This window comes from Cetorhinus maximus, chromosome 9, assembly GCF_964194155.1.
Source record: "Cetorhinus maximus chromosome 9, sCetMax3.hap1.1, whole genome shotgun sequence".
In the NCBI taxonomy this organism is placed as follows: domain Eukaryota; kingdom Metazoa; phylum Chordata; class Chondrichthyes; order Lamniformes; family Cetorhinidae; genus Cetorhinus; species Cetorhinus maximus.
The window spans coordinates 122,839,957-122,861,944 of NC_135887.1; the positions used below are offsets into that span (position 1 = coordinate 122,839,957).

Below are 21,988 nucleotides of genomic sequence, written 5' to 3' on the forward strand. Positions count from 1 at the left end.
CCCATCTGTGGGCTTACTAAGGAAATTAAAGGTAGCATTAGATTAAAAGTAGAGGCTTATAATGTTGCAAAAAAAAAAAGTAGGTAAGCCTGAGGATTGGAAGTGTTTTAAAAACCGCAGGTCCACCAAAATGTTGATAAAAAAGGGTAAAATAGAACACGAGAGAAAAAATAAAACATGAGAGTAAACTAACCAGGAATATAAAACAGATTTTATGAGTTTTTACAAGTAAAATAGGAGAGTAGCTAAAGTAACCATTGGTCCCTTAGAAACAGAGATAGGAGAAATTATCATGGGGGATGAGGAAATGGCAGAGACGTTGAACAAACATTTTTTGTCTATCTTTACAGTAAATGACAAGTTGCATATCAGAAATAGGGAGGGCAACCAAGGGATTAACAAGAGTGAGGAATTTAAAGTCATATCAGCAGAGAAAAAGTGTTGGAGAGACTTAAGGGACTAAAATCTGACTAATGCCCAGGACATGATGCCCTACATCCTTGGGTTCTAAAATAGACAGCTGCAGAGATAGTGAATGCATTGGTTATGATTTTCCAAAATTCTCTAGATTCTAGAATTATGCCATTGGGTTGGAAGTTAGCAAATACAACACTGCTATTCAAAAAATGAGGGAGAGAGAAAACAGGGAACTACAGGCCAGTTAGCCTGACATTAGAGGAATGGTTAATGGACAGGAAGAAAAAGATAGGGGCAAATGCAGCATTTTCAAGTTAGCAGGCTGTAACTGGTGTTGTGCCGTAGGATTGGTGCTGGAGCCTCAGCTATTTACAATCTAAATATTCTGGACTTAAATGAAAAGACCAAGAGCAATGTATCTAAGTTTCCTGATGATACAAAGCTAGGTTGGAACGTAACCTGTGTGGAGGACAGAAAGAGGCTGCAAAGAGATACAGACAGGTTAAGTGAGTGGGCAACAAGGTGGCAGATGGAGTATAACATGGGAACTGTGAGGTTATTCACTTTGGTTGCAAAAGCAGAACATTTTTTAAAAAAGGGAATGAAACTCGTGACTGTTGATATCCAGAGGAACCTGGGTGTACTCATGCAAGGAACACAAAGTTAGCATGCAGGTACAGGAAGTAATTAAGGTGGCAAATGGCATGTTGACCTTCACTGCAAGGCGATTAGAGTACAAGAATAAGGTAGTCTTGGTGCAATTGCAGAGATCACACCTGGGATATGTGCAGAGTTTTGGTCTCCAAATTTAAGGAAAGATATACGTGTATTGGAGGTGGTACAGCAAAAGCTCACTATGTTGGTTCCTGGGATAAGAGGGTTACCCTATGATGAGTGGCTGAGTAAATTGGGCCTATATTTTCTGGAGTTCAGAAGGATGCAAGATGATACAAGATTCTGACAGGCCAGACCAAGGTTGTTTCCCCCTGGCTGGGGAATATGAACATGGGGGCACAACCTCCAGATAAGGACCAATCACTTAAGGCTGGGATGAGGAGAAATTTTTTCACTCCGAAGGTTGTGAACCTTCAAAATTCTCCACCTTAGAGGGTTGTGGCTGCTCCATTGTTTAAGATATTTAATGCTTAGATGAGAGATTTTTGGTCTGCTCCTATTTATGTTCTTACATTGTCATGAAAGCAAGCTGGATTAATTTGTTTTTTTTATTCTCTCCCCAATCCATCCATGCCCTCCAACCACCTTACCCTGTGTCCCTGCACGACAACTTCCTTTGATAACACAAGTGAAGTCATAAACTCTCTAGACAGGATGGCATGAGCTTGTATCCTGCCAGAATGGGTCAATGCCCTGTGCTACCAATGATACTTTTCATAATGCTGTAGCAATGCAACTGCAGTGAACCAACTTCCCCTAAATCCAACAGCTGAAGATACATTTTTATTAGACTCAATGTAGCTTCCAAGTAAGGTAAAACTATCACTTTCAAAATAGTGAAACCCAAACTAAAGTTGGATCATAAAAATACATGAACTGACTGGCTGGCTGCAGTTCATAAATCTAATTTAAGAAAAGCACCATCAGTCTTGGTTGTGTATATAATGTGCCATTATTTATACAAAAGGTATTTTTTGTTCTGCATAAATCAAGTTAAAACTTAAAATTCTAAAAAGAAATAAAGCATGTGGTGGCCACCCCATTACCTTTGAAACAATAGAACTCTCACACATTAACCTTCATTAATTGACTGTTACAAAGTCAATCATGAGCAAACACAGGTCAACAGGCTGGCTTCAAATTTTTACATTGGTTCCACTTGCACAAAGCTGATTTGGTTCCGCTTACACAAGGCTGATTTATGTTGAGTTGATAGAACTGATATTTGAGCTGAATTTCCCTTGGATAATGTTTTATTGGCCAGAGTGTTGTTTGCACAAGTTGTGATTGCACTTGAGCAATTCTCTGTGGTGTAGCAGAGCGTTGGATTGCCCGGGAGCTCTACGGAGCACTGAAAAGGAGTTTAGTCATTTACTCTATTGAGCACTTGATCTCAGCCATATTTCACTAGGAAAGCATCAAGAGAGACCAGATTACTCTAATATGATTGACCTCATTATAATACATTTGCATATCATAAGCCCAGCCCACCGGAATCGTTCCCCTCCCCCCCCCCACTGCCTGGATTGTCCGCCCATGTCGGTGTGATTGCACGTCGACATGTTTCACAATGGCATATAAAAGGCGTACGCTTGGCGGTTGCACTTTGAGGGGAACTTGGAGGTAACTACACAGTAATGTTGCAGAGTGCTCGCCCAGGTCGCCTGTTGGACTTCAAGGTTGAGGCGCATTGTGGTGGGAGCAGGGGGTGGGAAGAACAAGGGCTGCCCTGCGGTTGAGGTGACTTGGGTTGGGTGTGGGCTGGAAGTGGGCACCCTGCGGCTGAAGGTAGTGCACATGACAGTGACAGGGATGAGGCCCACGCACTGGCCAGACAAGGCAGGCACACTCGGGAGGCCCTTATAGCTTCTAGATTTGAGGAAGATGATGACGACGTACAGTGAGGAGACACCATAGATCCTCACTTTACATCTATGAACATTTGACCCAAGACTGGCCTATGGCAAGTACACAACTACTGTGACAATGTTCCTGTCATGGACATGCAGCAGAGGCCCTCATAGTCACTTGATTGCAGGGGGATGACGACGACATGCAGTAGTAAGGACACTCCATAGATCTTCACACAGCCTCTGTGAATGTCTGCCTCCTGATGTCTGACACCTAGCTGGCTTGCGCTTTGTGATCAGGGTCATAGTATGGAGACGCAGCCATGAAACTTTAAAAGCATCTGATCCTTTGTCTGCCTTCAGCACCTGACACCTTCAGTAGCACAGCATCACTGGTCACAAGTAAAGAGATGGGGGCCAACCACACCTTAAAGGTGCTGAGAGCATGATGGAACTCTGACACCTGCCCACTACATTCTGGCAGCAATGACAAGCACCATCAAGGTGCAGGCATCAGTAATGTGTCCAGGGAGAGTGAGGCCAGACATCACTTTGGGCTGAAGGTCGCAGAAAGCACAGGGAACAGGCCCTGGACTGAGACACCTGCCTTTATCTTGTGCAGAAAAGTTTCACATTTGAGTGACATGAACATTGCTCATCAGAACAAGGAGCCAAAGGCAGGGAGACATTCTTGGGAGTTTGTTGACAATACTGAACAGTATATACAAGTAATTAACACCTGCGCCCAGGCTGTGCAAGGTGTCAGCTGTGGCTCAGTTCATAGCACCCTTGCCTTTGAGTCAGAAGGTTGTGGGTTCATGTCCCACTCCCGGAAACCAAGAACTGTGAATGTACTCGAAAGAGTTACATGCGATCTGTTGATAACTCGAAAGAGTTACATCTTCTTAACTTTCCTAACCCTGTCGCTATGTCTTGGTGCCCCCCTGGACATCCACAGTGAAGGTGGAGGCAGCCTGCTGACTGCTATGCCCTGTCTGTGATGACCTTGGTGGGTGCCCTCTGGAAGGCTGAGATCTAGAGGGCCTCAGCCTGCTTTTGGGGTCCTGCTGTGTGGCAGTGGCACCCTCCTCAGCCTGTGGAGCTGGAGCTGCTGAGGCACAAAAAGTGGATTCAGATGGGCTGGACACTCGCAGAATCACCTGGATGGATGAACCCCGGTGGGTAAAACCTGCTGATCTTCCTCCTCAATGAGTCAGCCAGGAGCCCTTGGGCACGCATTGGGAGGAGGGGTAGCTGCAGTGAGATCGATCTGCCCCGCACCCCAACTATTGTGTCTGTGATGGAGTTGAGCCCACACAGCAGTGCAGGAGCGACTTCCTGCACCAAGGTTTCAATGGCAACCACCATCCTACCAGTGTCTACGTCGATGTGTTGTCATGCCTGTGCTATCACCTCATGACGGAGTCCAGAGGCTCAAAATCTGAATCGGACTCAGCAAATTTTTGGCCTCCAGCAGTCCTCCGATTGCCGGACACCTGAGAAGTCCCTGCCATCGCCTGCTGCGGATCAGGCTGTGATGTGCTCACCAGATTGTGACCCAGAGGCTACTGAAAAGCCACCAAGGTGTGTGTCTCTGTGCTGGTGGAGGGTGTGGGTGAGTGCTGTGACTGGACTTCAAAGGAGGGTCCCTCCAGATTCCTCTTTAGAGGTTTTTTTGGGGCTTGATTAGAGGCCCTGGGTCATGGACTCCGTTGGCCGTTTCTCAGATGTGCCTGCGAAAGCAAGGGGAGATAATTAGTGCATGGCAGTGACCTGTGAAACAGGACACATCACTCTCAGCATGGTTATCTGATGGATTTTGCACTGCTGGACCCTCACTTGGTAGGGCACCACCGACCTCACCATCAGCACAGGAATGGTCCAGATCCTCACCAGCCAGCTGGATGGCTCTGATTCTGAAGTTAGTGAGGACCTTGATTTCAGGCATTCCTCCACCAGTCTGCAACCTCTCCCTCTTGTTGTGTGCCAGCTTGTCCTGCATGAATAGAAATGGAGAAAGTGTAAGCAGGACGCCTGCCAGGCCGGATGATAAGTACGCTGGGCATGTGTGGGTGGTGAGTCGTCCCATGGACAGGATGAGGACAATGAAGGTGTGAGAGAGTGTGAATGGTGATGCCCCTTGAACCGGCAAGGAGTGAGGGACCTGTGGATGTGTGATGGGTTTGTGGGTGACAGAGTTGAGAGTGATGAGATTAATGACTTACCCTGGCAGAACAGAGATAATCATTCATCCTCTTGTGGCACTGGGTGGTTGTCCTCTTTTGAAGGGCGTTGGCAGTGACCACCCCATCCCACGGCCAGAGCAGGGGTAGAGGACTTTGTGGCGACCCTCCACTGCATCCAAAAGGCGCTCGGCGGACGCTTCATTGAACCTAGGGGCTGCAGCCCTTTAGCCTTTCAGAGCCATGTCTTCTTTGCAGTCATGGGCTGGAAGCACTGAGATGAGTGCGCATGGCTGGACTTTAAATATGGCGCCTGGTGATGGCGTGGTGGGCGAATGACAGCCTGTCCGCCATGGAAATGGCGCGTTTCTGGGAAATGCATTATTAATACGTAGGTTTGGGATGATACGGCGTGAAAAGCCGCCAACACGACCGGCGGGTACAATGTCATTTTACCCATGCATTACCACACTTAGTGCAAATCTGGGGCGATTCCACCCCTTGTCTCTGTGATAGTGTCATGAAAACACAGCTTGCAGAATGCTGAACCTCGACAGTTCTCAGTTTTACTGGGAAAGTTCAGTATGCCAGTTTCTGTACATCTACAAATTCTTCTTGGGAAAAGTTATGTCAGATTGCTTTGAGAAAGGTTAAATAAGTAATAGTCACATCAAGTTCTCATTGTCAACAGTTTTACAGATCATTAGCAATTAGTTCTCACTCAAAACTTCATCCGTTCATTTTTCTCATATTTTTGGATATTATCTTTCCCCAACTTTGTTGTTAATTCTGTGAAGAGTATTTCCAGGAATGCCTTGCATTTTTTTCATAAAACATAACCGACTTAATTGGCAAACAAGTGTTGAGGCGCTTAGATCAAATGCACAGAGTGAATTACTTCCGTATTTATCTTCTGAATATAGTGGGATGAAAATTCCCGAAGTAAGGAAACACTTTTCTTTTAAATAAAACAACATACACTTACATTAATGATGACTGCCAACTTGCCAATCCCTCTGAGAATGTTGTACCATATACCTAAATGCAAGAGGAAAACTGTTACTCTCTTTTGCACTATTTTTGGCATTGTCAAGCTAGCTTCATGTTACTCCCCTATATGGCAGCAATATCATCAAATTACTGTTAAAAAAGAACAAATCCAACCCAAACGGAATTCCTCTCAAGTTATTCATTCACTTGGAGGTAGTTACAAGCACTGAAAAATGACTCCGTGAGATCAGCCTTAGAATATATAAAGCCATAACCACTGATAAAACTGCAACAGAAAGCAGACAGACAACTGAGACAGCACCACTACTGCATCATCCATATGTTTGGATGGATTCCAACTCAATGGACTAGGTGACGTAGTGGAGGTGTACAATAATGTACAGAGATCTGAATAGTTCACATAAAAACAAAAGACCATTCTTAGGGTTTCTTCTGTATTAGGTGACATAAAGATCAGATGTCCCACAGCATTGGATACTGGTAAGGTGGAAAGAGAGGTCTGGGTTTCAAACAGTAGAAAGTTTGTTCCTTGCCCAAAGCATTCCTCAACGACTCTTGCTTTGCAAATGATGGCTGACTCTGCTCAAACACTTCCAGCAACTGATGTTGAGGGGAAGTATCACAGACAGAAACAATTGCCTGTGTGAAACTTTGCTGCTTGCATTTGATGAAGAAACATTTGAATTGATACAGAATGCGGAGGTCGTGTGAGAACGCCCCGAAACGCGATCCTAAATGTGGAAGTCTGGTTGAAGAGCAAGTAACCTGAACTGTGCTGGTTCAGTCCTAATCCTGTGCAGGATTAACAGGTTGCTCATGTCCGGTAGTGAAAAAGATGGATTATAAATGTGTAAGCGGGGTGTGGGAGCGAGGGCAGACAGGGGAGTGGGGTGAGGCGAACGCAATGCAAGAGCGAGCTGGCGAACGCGAGAGTGCACACCTGAGAGGGCGGGTGAAAGCAAGTGCGCACATGCGAGGACGGGCAAAAGCGAGAGAGCGAGAGTGTGCCAAAGAGTAAGTGAGTAACTGTGCAACTTTAAATTTAGAGCTAGGTCATTCAGGGGTGCTGTCAGGAAGTACTTCTTTACATGAAAGGGTGGTGTAAATCTGAAATCCACTTCAAAAAGTTAAGGCTTGGTCAATTGAAATTTTCGAAACTGACAGATGAATTTTTGTGAGGGAAGCATTTGAAGGGTTATGGAACTCAAGTGGCAAGATGGATTTAAGATGTCAATCAGCTATGATCTAACTGAATGGCAGAACCGCCTCGGGAGCAGAATGGCCTACTTCCTCCTACGTTTCTCAGCCCAACTTACAAGACCACCACGATTTTCTGTTTTGTGAACTAGATCAGCATCACTAACACCGACAACTAACTTACGGACCCGACAATTTAAAGAAGTTTATTTTAAATGCTTTTATTTTTATTGCTGTGAAAGGTTTTATTTATTTCACACATTCTTAGAGCATTCACAAGTAAACTGCATCAATGCTGCTGCTGCTTTATGTCAGGATACTGTAATTATTCTAGCCGGATTAATGTTTTGTTGACCAACCTTGGAATATTGGCTATTTATGGGAGCTTCAAACATATGGTGTGTGTATATATATATGAAGCCAGAAAACCTGATGGCTGATATCTCCCACAAAATAAAATCTGGGAATTAGCTTACTAACTAGTTTCCATGATTTACAGATGCTACGAAACTTAAGAAGCTACTTTCTATTTTAAGATATATGTTAACTCATTGTTTACTGTGGAATGCATCCCAACTTCAGACTATAAGGATATCAGTGGTGTGCAAACTCAAATGAAATAAATACCATGTCTCTTGCTTTTTAAAAAAAATTGTTCATGGGATATGGACGTTTATTGCCCATTCCTAATTGACCTTGTTCAGAGGGCATTTAAGAGTCAACCACATTGCTGTGGATCTGGAGTCACATGTAGGCCAAACCAGGTAAGGACAGCAGATTTCATCCTCTAAAGGACATTAGTGCACCAGAAGGGTTTTTTTTTTACAACAATCGGCAATAGTTTCATAAAAACAAAAAACTACTGCGGATGCTGGAAATCCAAAAGAAAAACAGAATTACCTGGAAAAACTCAGCAGGTCTGGCAGCATCAGCGGAGAAGAAAAGAGTTGACGTTTCGAGTCCTCATGACCCTTCAGCAGAACTGAGTAAAGTTAGGAGAGGGGTGAAATATAAGCTGGTTTAAGGTGGGGGGGTGGGGTGGTGGTAGTAGGGACAAGCAAGCAGTGATAGGAGCAGATAATCAAAAGATGCCACAGACACTGCATTGTTCCAGTGAAGCCCAATGCAAACTGGAGGAACAGCACCTCATCTTCCGACTAGGCACTTTACAGCCTTCCGGACTGAATATTGAATTCAGCAACTTTAGATCCTGAACTCCCTTCCCCATCCCCACCTCCTTTCCGTTTCTTCCCCCTCCCTTTTGCTTTTTCCAATAATTTATATAGATTTTTCTTTTCCCACCTATTTCCATTATTTTTAAATCTATACCTGTAATGCCCTGTCAGTCTTTCCACCCCACCCCCACTAGAGCTGTACCTTGAGTGTCCTGCCATCTATTCTTAATTAGCACATTCTCTTAGATAACATCACCACCTTTAACACGTCTTTGTTCCTTTGTCTGTGACATCTTTTGATTATCTGCTCCTATCACTGCTTGCTTGTCCCTACTACCACCACCACCCCCAACTTCTCTCCCCCCACCCCACTCCCACCTTAAACCAGCTTATATTTCACCCCTCTCCTAACTTTATTCAGTTCTGCTGAAGGGTCATGAGGACTCGAAACGTCAACTCTTTTCTTCTCCGCCGATGCTGCCAGACCTGCTGAGTTTTTCCAGGTAATTCTGTTTTTGTTTTGGCAATGGTTTCATGGTCATCGCCAGATTTTTATTGAACTCAAATTTCACCATCTGCCGTGGTGGAATTCGAACTGGGTCCCCAGAGCACTCCCCTGGGTATCTAGAATACCAGCCCAGTGACAATACCACTACGCCTCTGCCTCCCCTATATTTCTTGATTTTTTGAACAATTTATTGTTCTCCTTCCCACCCCTCCCTTGAATGTTATTTAATTTTGGTTCCTTTGGTAGCCCTTATTAAAATCGGGTCCACAAAGTCATTTCTTTACCATATGGCTAACAAAACGGAAGAAGGGCCTTGTCAGGTCAATTCGCTTCTGACACGATCTTAAGTTGGCCTTGCATGAAAGTCTGGCCCATTATGTTCTATTTTATTTTAATTGCAGAGAATCCTGGTAGACTTGTCCCTTCATGCTTACTTCACAGAGTGTACACTTTGAACCATGAGCCAATGCTTCCCTTTCATCTGTCAGGGGGTACTCAAGATGTTTTGCATATTTTTCTTTGTCAGACTATCGATGGCCACAGATCCACCTCTTCAAACTAAAGGCTCAAATATTTTAGCAAAAGATCAGCCCCCTTCATTCTGGTTTTGAAGTTACATAACTCACTGCTCCGGTCTAGATTAGTTTAGTTAGCAGGGACTTCAACACACATTTAAAGGTTTCAAATAGCTGCATTGAAGTAAATTTGTACCTTAAAAAAAAATACAAACATTGAAAATCTGGAAGTAAAATGGAAATGGTGGAAATACAAGTAAAATCACACTTGCCAGAGCTTTCCTTTGAGAGTGATTATTTGCACTTTTGAAGGGATTTTTCCCTGTCCATTGATCTTTCCACACCACTTGTGCACAAGCAGTTAGACGACCTGTTGCTGGGCATTTTATTTAGCCTCCAAAGTGAATTTCCCTCCCTCTTTTCAGGAGGAAGATAAGAGGAGGGAAAAGCTAACTTATGGACAGTTCCACACTAAAGGTGCAAAGTACCATCCTACATCACCATTGTGGATTGCATTCTGATGGGATTCTTAAATGCAACATAACCACATAGGATCCTCTTACTAGCCTTCGTATTGGTCTGCAAACACAACAGTAGAAAAAGCTGTTCTTAAAGAGTGAATGCAGATGAGTCGAAAGGAAAGGAGGTGTTGCTGAGCCTGACAGTAGAAAGGTGCTGAAAGAGCTCCAGGCGTTAATCAAACTCGATTCCATGAATGCAAGTGATCACTGCAGTTGCACCTCTTCATCTCTCACAATGAGACACTATAATTCCAGTTTGTAAAACCAAATTTCCTGTTAGCAGTATCCACACTACTTAAATCAGAATTAAGCGAACATGAACGAAGGCTTAACATGATCAAATGTTCAGTACAATTGGAATTTTTTGCCTGTCCTGTTTGAAAAAAAGGTGTTAAACAAATATTTTGCTTGAAGAGTGTATAGTAAGAACTAATTTGTGAAGAATTTCTACTTCCTAAAATAAGTCCTTGTACTTCAGTAGCTCAACATGAATTTTATAGTTCAGGAGGATGCCATTCAACCAGTGTGTGGCTCTTTGAAAGAACTGATCAGTTAGTTCCACTCCCTCCACTTTCTTCTTAGCCCTGCAACCACTTTTTCCCTTTTGAAGTACATATCCAATTCCCTCTTGAAAGTGATATTGAATCTGTTTCCACCACCCTAGACCATTATAACTCACTGCACAAAAACGTCTCCTTATAATAAATGCCCAACTGCTCATTGATGGATATCTCCTAAAACGTGTCAAGTTCAGGAACCAAAGTCTCCCATTTGCGTATTAACAAAAATAATTTAAATTGTAAAAGCTATAATGATAATGAGATTTACTGACCAATATCCTTTGCTTTTGATGCATTGGGTCTTCGGAGCTCACTGGTAAACTTTTTCGCATCCAGGCGGATTTCAATGACGTTGTTCAGTAGAGCAAATAATGGAGCGAGCGGGAAGGAGGCCACAAAGAGGGTCACAAATCCGAACTGGATTACTGCAGAAATGGTAGTTCACATTTTAAGTATACGGAGTGGCAACAATTCATCATTTACGTGTAGTCAATGAAACAGTCACACCAGAGGCCATTCCCGAATACAGTTTTAGCATAAAAACACAGCAACGTGCGGAAATAATATACATCCATGTAAAATTTTGGGCTGGATTTCGTGGTCAGCAGTGAGTCAATGATGCTTGCTGCTGAGCTCAAAGAAGTCTGCTCACAAAGGCCTGTAGGGTGGATTCACCCTTTCCACATTGATTTGAATCTGGTGCCAAGTTAAGGGAATCTCTGGTCGTCTAGGAACAGTGATATCATCAAGCACGATAAGCAGCCAATCACATTGAAGAATCCTGAGTGTGCTAATAGCTACATCAACAACCCAATTTAAGATGATCAGCTGAGTTTATAATGTGGCTCATTTACGCTTGCTAGAATCGATAGACATTCATACACAGGGACCCATTCTCTGCAAACAAAAAGGAATATTTTCAAGTCTTGCATCTTTCTTGAATTACCCGTGAGCTTGGGGAGCCTATAGTTCCCTGTTGCTTTCTCCATGGCAACACCTTAGCCAAAGTGTCGACTTGCCAACCGTCAGCACCCTTTTCTCCTGTGGTATAAATTGTTGTGATGGTTTGAAATTTGGCATTTTTGCATTTGTCCTGATGAGTGCAAGATAAAAAGTTTTGGCAACATCCCTCTCTTTTCAGCAGTATTAAAGCTGCTGTCAGTTTCAGAGGCGTAATGATGGCAAACACCATCAATTTCACTATCATCACTACCACAAATATTGGGCCTTTTTAAAAAAACATTGACAGTGCATGGTACTGAACAAAATAAATCCTCCATTGTATTTTGCAATGCGCAGTTAAACCAACGCACTTTATACTAGTGCTGCAAAATTTTCCATTGCTCAGATAGGGAGCATGTGGAGACCTGCAAATAAAGTTTCCAACTCAGTGCTATCTTTTTTTGACAATCCATAAGGACACTATAGAGTTTCTTCTACTTAATTGCCCACAATAGGTATTTAAGATTTGCTATTACTCCAAATGTAAACCCTTGATTCCTACATGATTCGGTATGAATAATCTCAGTCTGCTTGATTGGCACCACACCCACAAACATTCATTCCCTCTACCACCTATGCACATTAGCAGTGTGTACCATCTACAAGATGCACTGCAGGAATTCACCAAGGTTCCTTCGACAGCACCTTCTAAACCCACAACCACTACCATCTAGAAGAACAAGGGCAGAGATAGATGGGAGACAGGAACATCACCACCTGGAAGTTCCCCAAGTCACACACCATCCTGACTTAGAAATATATTGCCGCTCCTTCACTGTCGCTGGGTCAAAATCCTGGAACTCCCTTCCTAATAGCACTGTGGGTGTACCTACACCACATGGACTGCAGCCGTTCAAGAAGGCAGCTCACCACCACCTTCTCAAGGTCAACTAAGGATGGGCAATAAATGCTGGCCCAGCCAGCGTAGCCCACATCCCGTGAATGAATAAAAAAAGTTTAATCCCAAGAATTGCTGAATTCCAGGAATCTTTCTAAGCATTTAGCATTGAGCATTCAGGCATGATTCTGTTGAGTTACTAGCGTCTCTGCAACACTGTACAATGTAGTCACCCTATCATGTGGGATGCTGGTCTGAGGTAGATGCAAAGTGGTGGCTTACACAATATATAAAAGGTGAAACTTAAGAACGGAGTAGGGCTAACTGAGATTCTAACTAGTCTGATGATTCATGTTGAGCTTTTGACAAAAAACATGCACAACTTTATGATTTGAGGATTGAAAATCTAGGTGTTAGATATTCAAAAAAAATCCATCATGTAGAAGGAACATTTAGATTATTCTACAAGGCCGCGACAAGTAGAAAGACTCACCTCAACTCAAGCTGGGCCAAAATAAAACCTCTCTGTAGGAAGCCAATGATTAGTTTGGTATTTTAACTAGTGTCGCTCTTAGTTTAATTCTTCCTCATTTTCAAAACAACATCTGGCTAAAGCCCACAGGATTAGTGTCCCTGCTGCACATTCCAAAACAGAGCATCATTCAGGTTTGAAGGGTAATTTATAAATATTCATTTGGAAACTCTGGAGAATGTATTCTGTCAGCAAGTTGGACGAGATGAGGAAGTTTCACAGTTTCGCTGTCACTGGGAAATGCTTTTTGTGAATGGGCCCTCATTAAATCAGCAACAAACTGTGAAGCATAGCAGTTTGTGATTGCTATGAGCCAGTTAGCAGAAAGCAGCCCACAGTAGACATTATAGCTGTCTGTGAAAAACCCACCATTGAAACATGAAGGCATTTACATAGTGCCTTTCACGTAGCTGTGGTATCCCAAAGCACTGCCGATTAATTACTTTTGGAAGTGCTGTCACTTTTGTTCCCTAAATAAACACAGCGGCCAATTTGCAACCAGCAAAGCCCACAAACAATGAGGTAAATGAGCAATCACATCCACTGTTGATTGAGGAATAAATGTTGTCTGGATCTGAAGCTGACTGTGATCATGGTTGACGAGAAGAAAGCGCAGGTTTCCAAGAAGGGCACCAAGAAAGCGCAGAAAATGTTGACCGCGAAGGGCGGCAAGAAGAGTAAAAGATCCAGGAAGGAGAGTTACTCCATCTACATCTACAAAGTGATGAAGCAGGCTCAATCCAACACCAGCATCTCCTCCAAGGCCATGAGCATCATGAACTCGTTCGTGAACGATATTTTCGAGCGCATCGCGGGTGAGGCTTTCCACCTGGCCCATTACAACAAGCGCAGCACCATCAGCTCCCGGGAGATCCAGCCCAGGGAACTGGCCCAGCATGCCGTGTCGGAAGGGACAAAGACGGTGACCAAGTACACCAGCTCCAAGTAAAACTCCACAATGGACTGAAAAACGCATTCATTTCCAGGGGAACTCCCCTGCTCTTCTTTCAATAGAAATCTTTTATGTCCCACTAAACTTGGTTTAATATATCCCACTAAACTTGGTTTAATATATCCCACTAAACTTGGTTTAATATATCCCACTAAACTTGGTTTAATATATCCCACTAAACCTGGTTTAATATATCCCACTAAACCTGGTTTAATATATCCCACTAAACCCGGTTTAATATATCCCACTAAACCCTGTTTAATATATCCCACTAAACCTGGTTTAATATATCCCACTAAACCTGGTTTAATATATCCCACTAAACCTGGTTTAATATATCCCACTAAACCTGGTTTAATATATCCCACTAAACCTGGTTTAATATATCCCACTAAACCTGGTTTAATATATCCCACTAAACTTGGTTTAATATACCCCACTAAACCTGGTTTAATATATCCCACTAAACCTGGTTTAATATATCCCACTAAACTTGGTTTAATGTCCCATCAGAAAGACAGTATAAAAGAAAACGCAGGGCTCCCTTAGCTCTGCACACAAGCGTCAACCTAGATGATATGCCCAGGAGTGAGGCTTGAACCCACAACCATCTAACTTGGAGATGAGAATATGGCCACTGAGCCAAGTTAGAAGGATTAGTAAATTGCTTTGGGGTCTTGGCATTCGATTTATATTCCTTAAGATAAGTTTTGGTGCTAAGATGAACTTGCAGCGGGAATGCACTTTAAGGAAACCTGGTGGCTTTGTTCTGAAATTGTACCCGTGTGGAAGAACAACGGACAGCTTTCCATACGCAAGGGAGAGCAAGATGTGTACAAATGTGAGAGACTATTGAAAAGAAGCAGCTAGCTATTAAGATCTTGGAAACTCAGCTTTGAGGTGGCATTTAGGTGTGATCCTGTACACTGCAGAGTTAGTCATCAAATCAGGAATTTCATAAGGTGTCGCTTGCTTTGAGAAGATAACATCACTTGGGAATAATTTCTAAGGACGCAATTTTAATAAACTCCCAACATGAGATTCTACATGCATGCATAAAGCTTCATCAGCCCCGCCAGTTAATTTCTAATGTTAGAACAGAGTGGATGTTGTTGTCCACTTCTCAATACTGTTTATTAAGTGCCATCTGTGAAATACGGTCTCTCACCAAGTGGCTAGAATGCATGCGAGAGTCAGGCATAATGACAGCACAAGGCACAATTCAAAAACGTAAGACACTGCATTCAGGTTTAAACAGATCAGGAATTGCGGCATTGGAGAAGGATTTATGCAGCAGTGAACAGCTATTCCAGCTACACAAGCTGTGGCCTTTTAATATAGGCGAGAGAGCAAATTTCACTGAAAAGTCTCTGGAGGAAGATCTAATAATTACTGGAAAGTGAGTCAAACTAACATATGGTGAATTTACAGGCTGCAAATGATTTAATAATTTTGACAAAATGCTTCCTATTCACATCAAACAAATTAATTTTTCCTTCAAGTCTTGTTTCTCACATTATTTAAGCAAATAGGCAATAGGCCATCAGCTAATTGGATATCGTTCCCTTAGTCTTGTGCATTAGATCATAGACATGCAAGGTCAAAAACCACTTTCCCATATGTGGTGGCTTTGGATTAACATCTGGATATTCAGAGCAAGATTTCAGGAAGCTGAAAATTGCACCAAAAATAGTCCACACTGTGTTTAAACTTTACATGTTCAACTTCAGGCTTAAATACGTTAAAAATAATGTGGACATGGATATATCAGGCAGGGAAGTTAATGTGACACCAAGGGCAGAGAGTAATTAAGGTCAAACTTTTTCCAGTAGCAGAAGGGTCAATAGCCAGGGGACATGGATTAAAGATAATTGACAAAGAACCAGAGCAAAAACGAGGAATTTTTTTTTCCAAGCAGGGAGTTGTGATGATCTGGGGTGCGTAGAAGTGGTGACAAAAGCAGATTCAATAATAAACTTTCAAAAGGGAATTGAATAAATACCTAAGTAGAAAAACTTGCAGAGTTATGGGGAAAAAGCAGAGAGCTGGCATGGACTTGATCATCTGAATGACCTCCTTCTGTGCTGTGCTCATTCTAGAATTATATCCTCACGACTGCAAAGGACAATATTTTACACGGTCGTAGCTATTTGAGTTCATTATAATTATGAAACGGATACAAAGTGAATCAGACTTGAAATTTGCTCGATAAGTGACCGGGGGGTCGAAGCACTTATTAAACTAACCAACACTTACTGAAAAAAGGATGAAGTGCAGACATTATATCAGTGCAATATTATTTAGCAACACCCTCAGGGAAAATGGTTGTGTTCATAAAGTAAGCAACCTTTTCAATCGAGGCTTCCCACCAGTTCTATTTAAAGAGTGGAGCTCATCTGAAATTACTGCGGTATTGACAAGACAAGCCAATGGCCGGGATTCTCCGGCCCCGTTGTGGGCGGGACCCCAAGCCCGAAGTCCATCGACTCGCGGCGGGACCGGAAGATCGTGACGGTGGGCGGGTGCGGAAAATCCCGCCGATTGTCACTACATTGCAACATCAGCTCATCTCACACTCATCACAACAGGTTTATTTTTAAAAAAAAAGAAACAGGAAAACGTTTCTGGGACCATCTACCCCACACATGAAAAAATACACTGTAGCTTAGGGAACGTGGAAAATTAAGTGGAAGAAATCAGCACAGAGAAACCCATATGCAGAAAGTTGGCAAAGCCTTAAGTATCTGAATTATGGTGCCAGCTTCAAGGAGCCAAGACAGAGGTGCCACGCTGAATGCAGTTTTGTGCCAGCAAAAGATGATTGCATCTGAAATAGGACTCAATGGGAGGCCAAGTTTTAAGCTTTGCTCAAAAGTACACAAGCTCCTAATTCTTTAGTCTTAAAGGCAATTATACGAAAGGCAAGCTTTAAAAAGCAGTCAGGAGACCTCTGTTGCAGTCTCAAACATACAGAAAAATAACAGAAGGTGCTGAAGCAAAATTCAAACTTTTGAGAAGGAGATCCTGAACCTCACGGCTGTCAGATGCGCACTTGCCCACTTCAGTACAAAACGTCCTTCTCATCAAAAATGTTTATTGCTAAATTTCCTGGGTCATAACATTGTGCTGTTAAGGTAGTAAATTTCAATACTTCAACTTACAAACCATGATCCAAGAAGGATCATCCCAAGTCTTTGCTTTTCCCTTGTTTCATGTGCTAAAATATCGGGTATCAAATTCTGATCAGGCTGCTCCACTGACAGAAGAGTGGTATCTTCCCAGGAGGACAACAGAAATGCTTTAGGGATGTCCTCAAAAAACTCCCGAAGAGGTCCAGCATACCCGCTGCCTCATGGAAGACCCTGGTTTGTGACCGTCCAAATTGGAGAAGGCTCATTCGGAAGACACCAACACAGAGAGACTTTGTTGGAAATACACAGAGGTGAAGTTGAGGGATCGGACTGAGTGCACAAACCCCCAAAAGGCCCATCAACCCAACCCTTCAAGCACCACCTGCCCCACATATGGCAGAGTCTGCAGGTCGCATATTGGACTTATCAGCCATCTCACAATCCATCAAACTGCAGTAGAAGCAAGTCATCCTCGATCCTGAGCGAATGCTTAAAATAATGATGGAGCTGACCCCAAGTTGGGAATCACAGATCCTAGGTATACTCTCAGAGGGCAGCTTACCCCTTTAATGTCACACCAAGAACACAGGAGCGTCCGCTTGATGCTCCGACAGGGGGCAGGAGGCCCAGGAAGTTCCCATCCATAAAAGTAACATTTTTCAATCTCTAGCTTCCAATGTAGTCAGCTGCGAAACCTTGGAAGGTGTTTGTTTTCCTCTGGGGTTGAATACTCTTGGATGGGAGGCTTTTGTGGCCTTTCCTAGGCCTCAGCTGGTGCAGCTTCCACTAAGACCTTTAAAAGGCATGTTGGCAAGTATTCCTGGGAACACTCCCAGATACGCAAAGGACCCAGATTTAAGGAGGCTGTGAGACTGAGCAGGCTGGGACTCTTTTCTCTAGAAAGGTGAAAGCTGATGGTTGACCAAATAGAGGCTGTTTAAAATTATGCAGGGTTTTGACAGAGTAGATATAGAGAAGTTACTTCCACTTGCGGGGCAGTCCAAAGCTAGAGCTCCTAAAAATAGGATAACCACTATAAATCCCACACGGAAAACAGGATAAACTTACTATATTTACACCAAGAGTGGTTAGAATGTGTAACTCTCTACCACAAGTAGTAGTTGAGGCCAATAACTTAGATGCATTTAAGGGGAAACTAGATAAATAAATAGGAATAGAAGAATATGCTGAAAGGGTTAGGCAAATTAGAGTTAGAGGAGGGCTACGAAGTTCATTAGCACTGGATTGGACCAGGTGGTCTAAATGGCCTGTTTCTGGTTTTATGCAATATTTGTCTTATTTCGCCTAAACACAGAAAATGGCTCAGTTGCACAACAGGCCTGGTTTTCTTTTTAAGACCGTGATGGGGAGCCTGTCTGTCATGGCAAAAAATGGTGGACCAGCCCAGAAATCAGAAGTCCTGACCCCAAACATGGCACTTCCTAGTTTCAATGGGGCAGAAATGGAGTCAGGCTGGGGTGTGCGTATGCGCGGTTTGTGGAGGCAGCTGGCCATTTCAAGTCATCAGCTGCCTTCACTGAAGTGGGGTTTTGGAAGAACAGGGGTGTAGAATCTAAAGTGTGCAGATTGGACCACGTAAGAGTGGGTCAGAACTTGGTGGATTCTTTTGGATAGTCAGAGTACCCTTTTGGATCTGGCACTGGAACACCTTTGGTAGAGTTCAGGTGGCCTTTGAAATTGTTAAAAGTAGACACAAAGGTACATAGAGAGTGCATAAGCTCCTTATGGGGCCCATTAGGGGGCATTTAAAAGACCTGCCTTTAAATTTTTGAAAACAAAATGTCTGGAGTGTTTAAAAAAATTGCTTGCTAAGGGTACAGGGGCATAGGTTTGCACTAAAGATATGGAGGCTATTGGGATGGGTACAAGGGCATGAGGTGGCATGGATGGAGCATGGGGAGTGTGTGGAGGTGGGGGGGCACTGGAGGATGTTTTTTGTTTTAATTTTTTCCCCCCCCACCAATCTTTCTAAGTGCTGGTGCGCTACCCCTGCATCCAGCAGCCTCTGTACTCCTTCCGGTGGTGGGAGGGGGCGCTCGACTCCCATTTCACCCTGCCTCCCTGGAATGAAAATACTAACTTCAGGGCCTCTTTTTGCCGGGTTGCTGTTGCAGAGCCAGGAAATGTCCAGGCTACATTCTCAGACTCGCCACTGTTTTCAGAGCCTCCTTTCAAAGTTTACACCCAAGGCTTCGTCACAATTTTGGGCTTTGTATATGTTAGCTGCTTACTTATAAACAAGGATTTTGCAGAAAGAGTGATGACCTAAAGCTTAGATAATCAAACTCACTCTGCCCTGCATCTACATCATCTTAACTTCACTGCAAATTGTAACTTTTTGCATTTCCTGATGCTTTGATTAGATTTGACATTTTACTAAGCTCCTGAAGTTATTCAATGCAGTGTCCCCTCTCTCCAAACAGTAATTGGTTGACTTGGTGATCTGATCAAGGGTTGCAGAGAAACTATTGCCTCTTGCGCACGAATCAAGGTCAAGGAGATGGCAGATTTTTTTTTCACCTGAGGCAGCACTGGAAGTGGACAGGCTGGGAATGTTCTGCTACTGACTGTGGTGTTGGTCTCTCATCATGGTCCTGCCTCTGGACTACTTTTGTTCAAGTAGCGGGTGGCCAATTAAGGGCCTATTAAGGCCGCTCTCCACAAGTCAACTAGAATTTTCCAGCTGTCAAGTGGTCAGCCAGCCAAGGGATGGAGGCAGCTTCCCAGTGGCAGACTTGGGGTGGGCAGCATTCCATTCAGCTCAGAAACCCCTCACACCCCCACCCACACCCTCCATAGGGCTGTCTGTCTGTCCAATGGAGAGAGAGTCACTATGATGATGGCCTAGCAGTTGTGGACTTTTTGAGTTTCAAAATTTGGAAAAGCTCTTCAGACAAGTTCTCCATCATTTAATTAGATGGCGAGCGTGCGTCCTGGCCATCAATTGGCCCGCTCACCAAAATCGTGTCGGGTGTTAAGCAACTTGCGACTTAGAAATGCAGCCGACGTCACGATCCAGTCACCGGAATTAAAATCTTGCCCATAATCTTAAAAGTTAGAGCTAGGCAATTCGAAAGCAAAAGAAGCAATTTTTCGTAAAAGGGTGGAAGAAATCTGGAATTCTTTCCTCAAAACAACATGGATGCTAGGACAATTGGAGACTAAGGCTGTGAGCAATAGGTTTTTTTGTTGGGTAACGGTTGAGGGATGTGGAGCAAAGACACATAATGGAGCTGTGATGCAGATCAATGAGCTGACAGGATATTAGAATAGGCTCATGGTGTTGAATGGTTGCATACCAATTTCTAGTCTGTCTGTGCGATTGATCACATCCTGAAATACCATCAGCTGACAGATACACAGAAAAAACGTCACAACAGTCAAGCTAGAGCTACTTACTGAGAAAACACAGAGGATCAGGCCAATAAGGCAGGACACCATTAAGCTTGAGAAGAGTTAAAATAAGATGGGGCAGATCAAAAAGTACTGCTTAGTGATGCCAAAGCTTGGGCTGTAATGTTTATAGATTATACAAGGGAGGGAGGAATCAGTGAGATTAGTTGCTCCATTGTTATGAAAGTACAAGTTAGAATTCATTCACAGGCAGTATTGAATGCAACAGTGAGGGGACGGGAGGCTGTTTGGGTAAAAGAGTATCTAAAAGCATTTACACTGTTCTACTCTAGGCCCAGAATGAACAATTCTCACTGTTACCGCTAACTCATCAATATTAACATAGCAATGCTTATGTAAATGAACAGAAGGGGCGAGTGAATCCCAAGCAGGATGTAAAGGAAGTTAAGGAGAGGAGGAAGACAAATGGCAAGGTGGAGGATTTTTTTTAAAAAAGACAAAGAGGGTAAGTTGGAGGAATTTTGAAAGGAATTCCCAAGGACGCGGCACAAGATAGTGGAACAGAGCAAGCAGCGACTAGCATCATTACCAAGGAAAGTAATACTCTTCTGAAAAGATTTTAATATTTGCAAGACAGAAAATGATGACAATGAGCAGACACTGATTAGACTGTTACCTGGTTATCTTTGTGCTCACCCAGAACTGTACATTGGTGTATTACACTGCAATTTGAAGAAACATACTCACTCATTTCCATGTATTCTGGAGTTAGACCAGCAAATGGCTCCAAATTGTAGTCAATTTCATATTGCCGGGGTGCCTTGAAGTTGTTATCAGTTTCCAATTTAGCCTCTCTTTTTGCTTTTATATATCGTATTAGCTTCTTCAGCTTCCTGAAATAAAAGGAAGTACAGCTTTCTTATTAAAATTGGCACATATCCACTGAAACCAGCTCCAAGGTTCAACAGTGTGGCATGCTGGTGTATCAAGGACGTAACCTCTTGCCCATCACTTCCCATTGGAGATGTTTGTATATAGATAATACCATCAGGATGCAGCTGGCACTGTTAAGATTACATTTATTGCCCATCACTAGTTGCTTGCTAGGCCATTTCAGAGGGCATAAAGGGTAAACCATAAGGCAAATCACTCTGTCTTCCTTTCCACAGACGCTGTCAGATCTGCTGAGTTTTTCCAGCAATTTTTGTTTTTGTTTGAGGCGAATCAAGAGTTGTGTGTAGTTCAGAGATGGTCGGAGTGATCATTTATCTTTCCTGGGTCATTAGTGAACCTGCTTGATCTTCATGACAAAATGGTGTGTTTTATGCTTCTTGTTTCTCTGCCACCAACACACCCCCCCACCTGCCCTTCAACCAAATGGTGCCAACTCACATGCAAGTTTGTGCAGGAATGGGGGTGTGGGAATGAAGGGAGAAACAGCAAGCCTGCTTTCTCCTCATTTGAGTTAACTAAAAGTTGCATTAAAAAGGGATTGACCATCGGTTTGGTAGAGGAATGCTATAAGTGGGAGATCTCCAAGTTGATA

The 21,988-nt window shown here is 43.2% G+C and overlaps 1 protein-coding gene across 1 annotated transcript in view; it reads right to left on the bottom strand.

Annotated features, from left to right (window-relative positions):
• ano1a (anoctamin 1, calcium activated chloride channel a) overlaps positions 1 to 21,988 on the bottom strand; it is a 228,890-nt gene that overhangs the window by 37,352 nt on the left and 169,550 nt on the right. The window contains exons 22-24 of the mRNA XM_078549492.1: positions 21,190 to 21,335; positions 10,885 to 11,037; positions 6,111 to 6,163 (exon numbers count right to left, since the gene is read on the bottom strand). Coding sequence (XP_078405618.1) covers positions 6,111 to 6,163; positions 10,885 to 11,037; positions 21,190 to 21,335 — 352 coding nt within the window. The remainder of the gene's footprint in view (positions 1 to 6,110; positions 6,164 to 10,884; positions 11,038 to 21,189; positions 21,336 to 21,988) is intronic.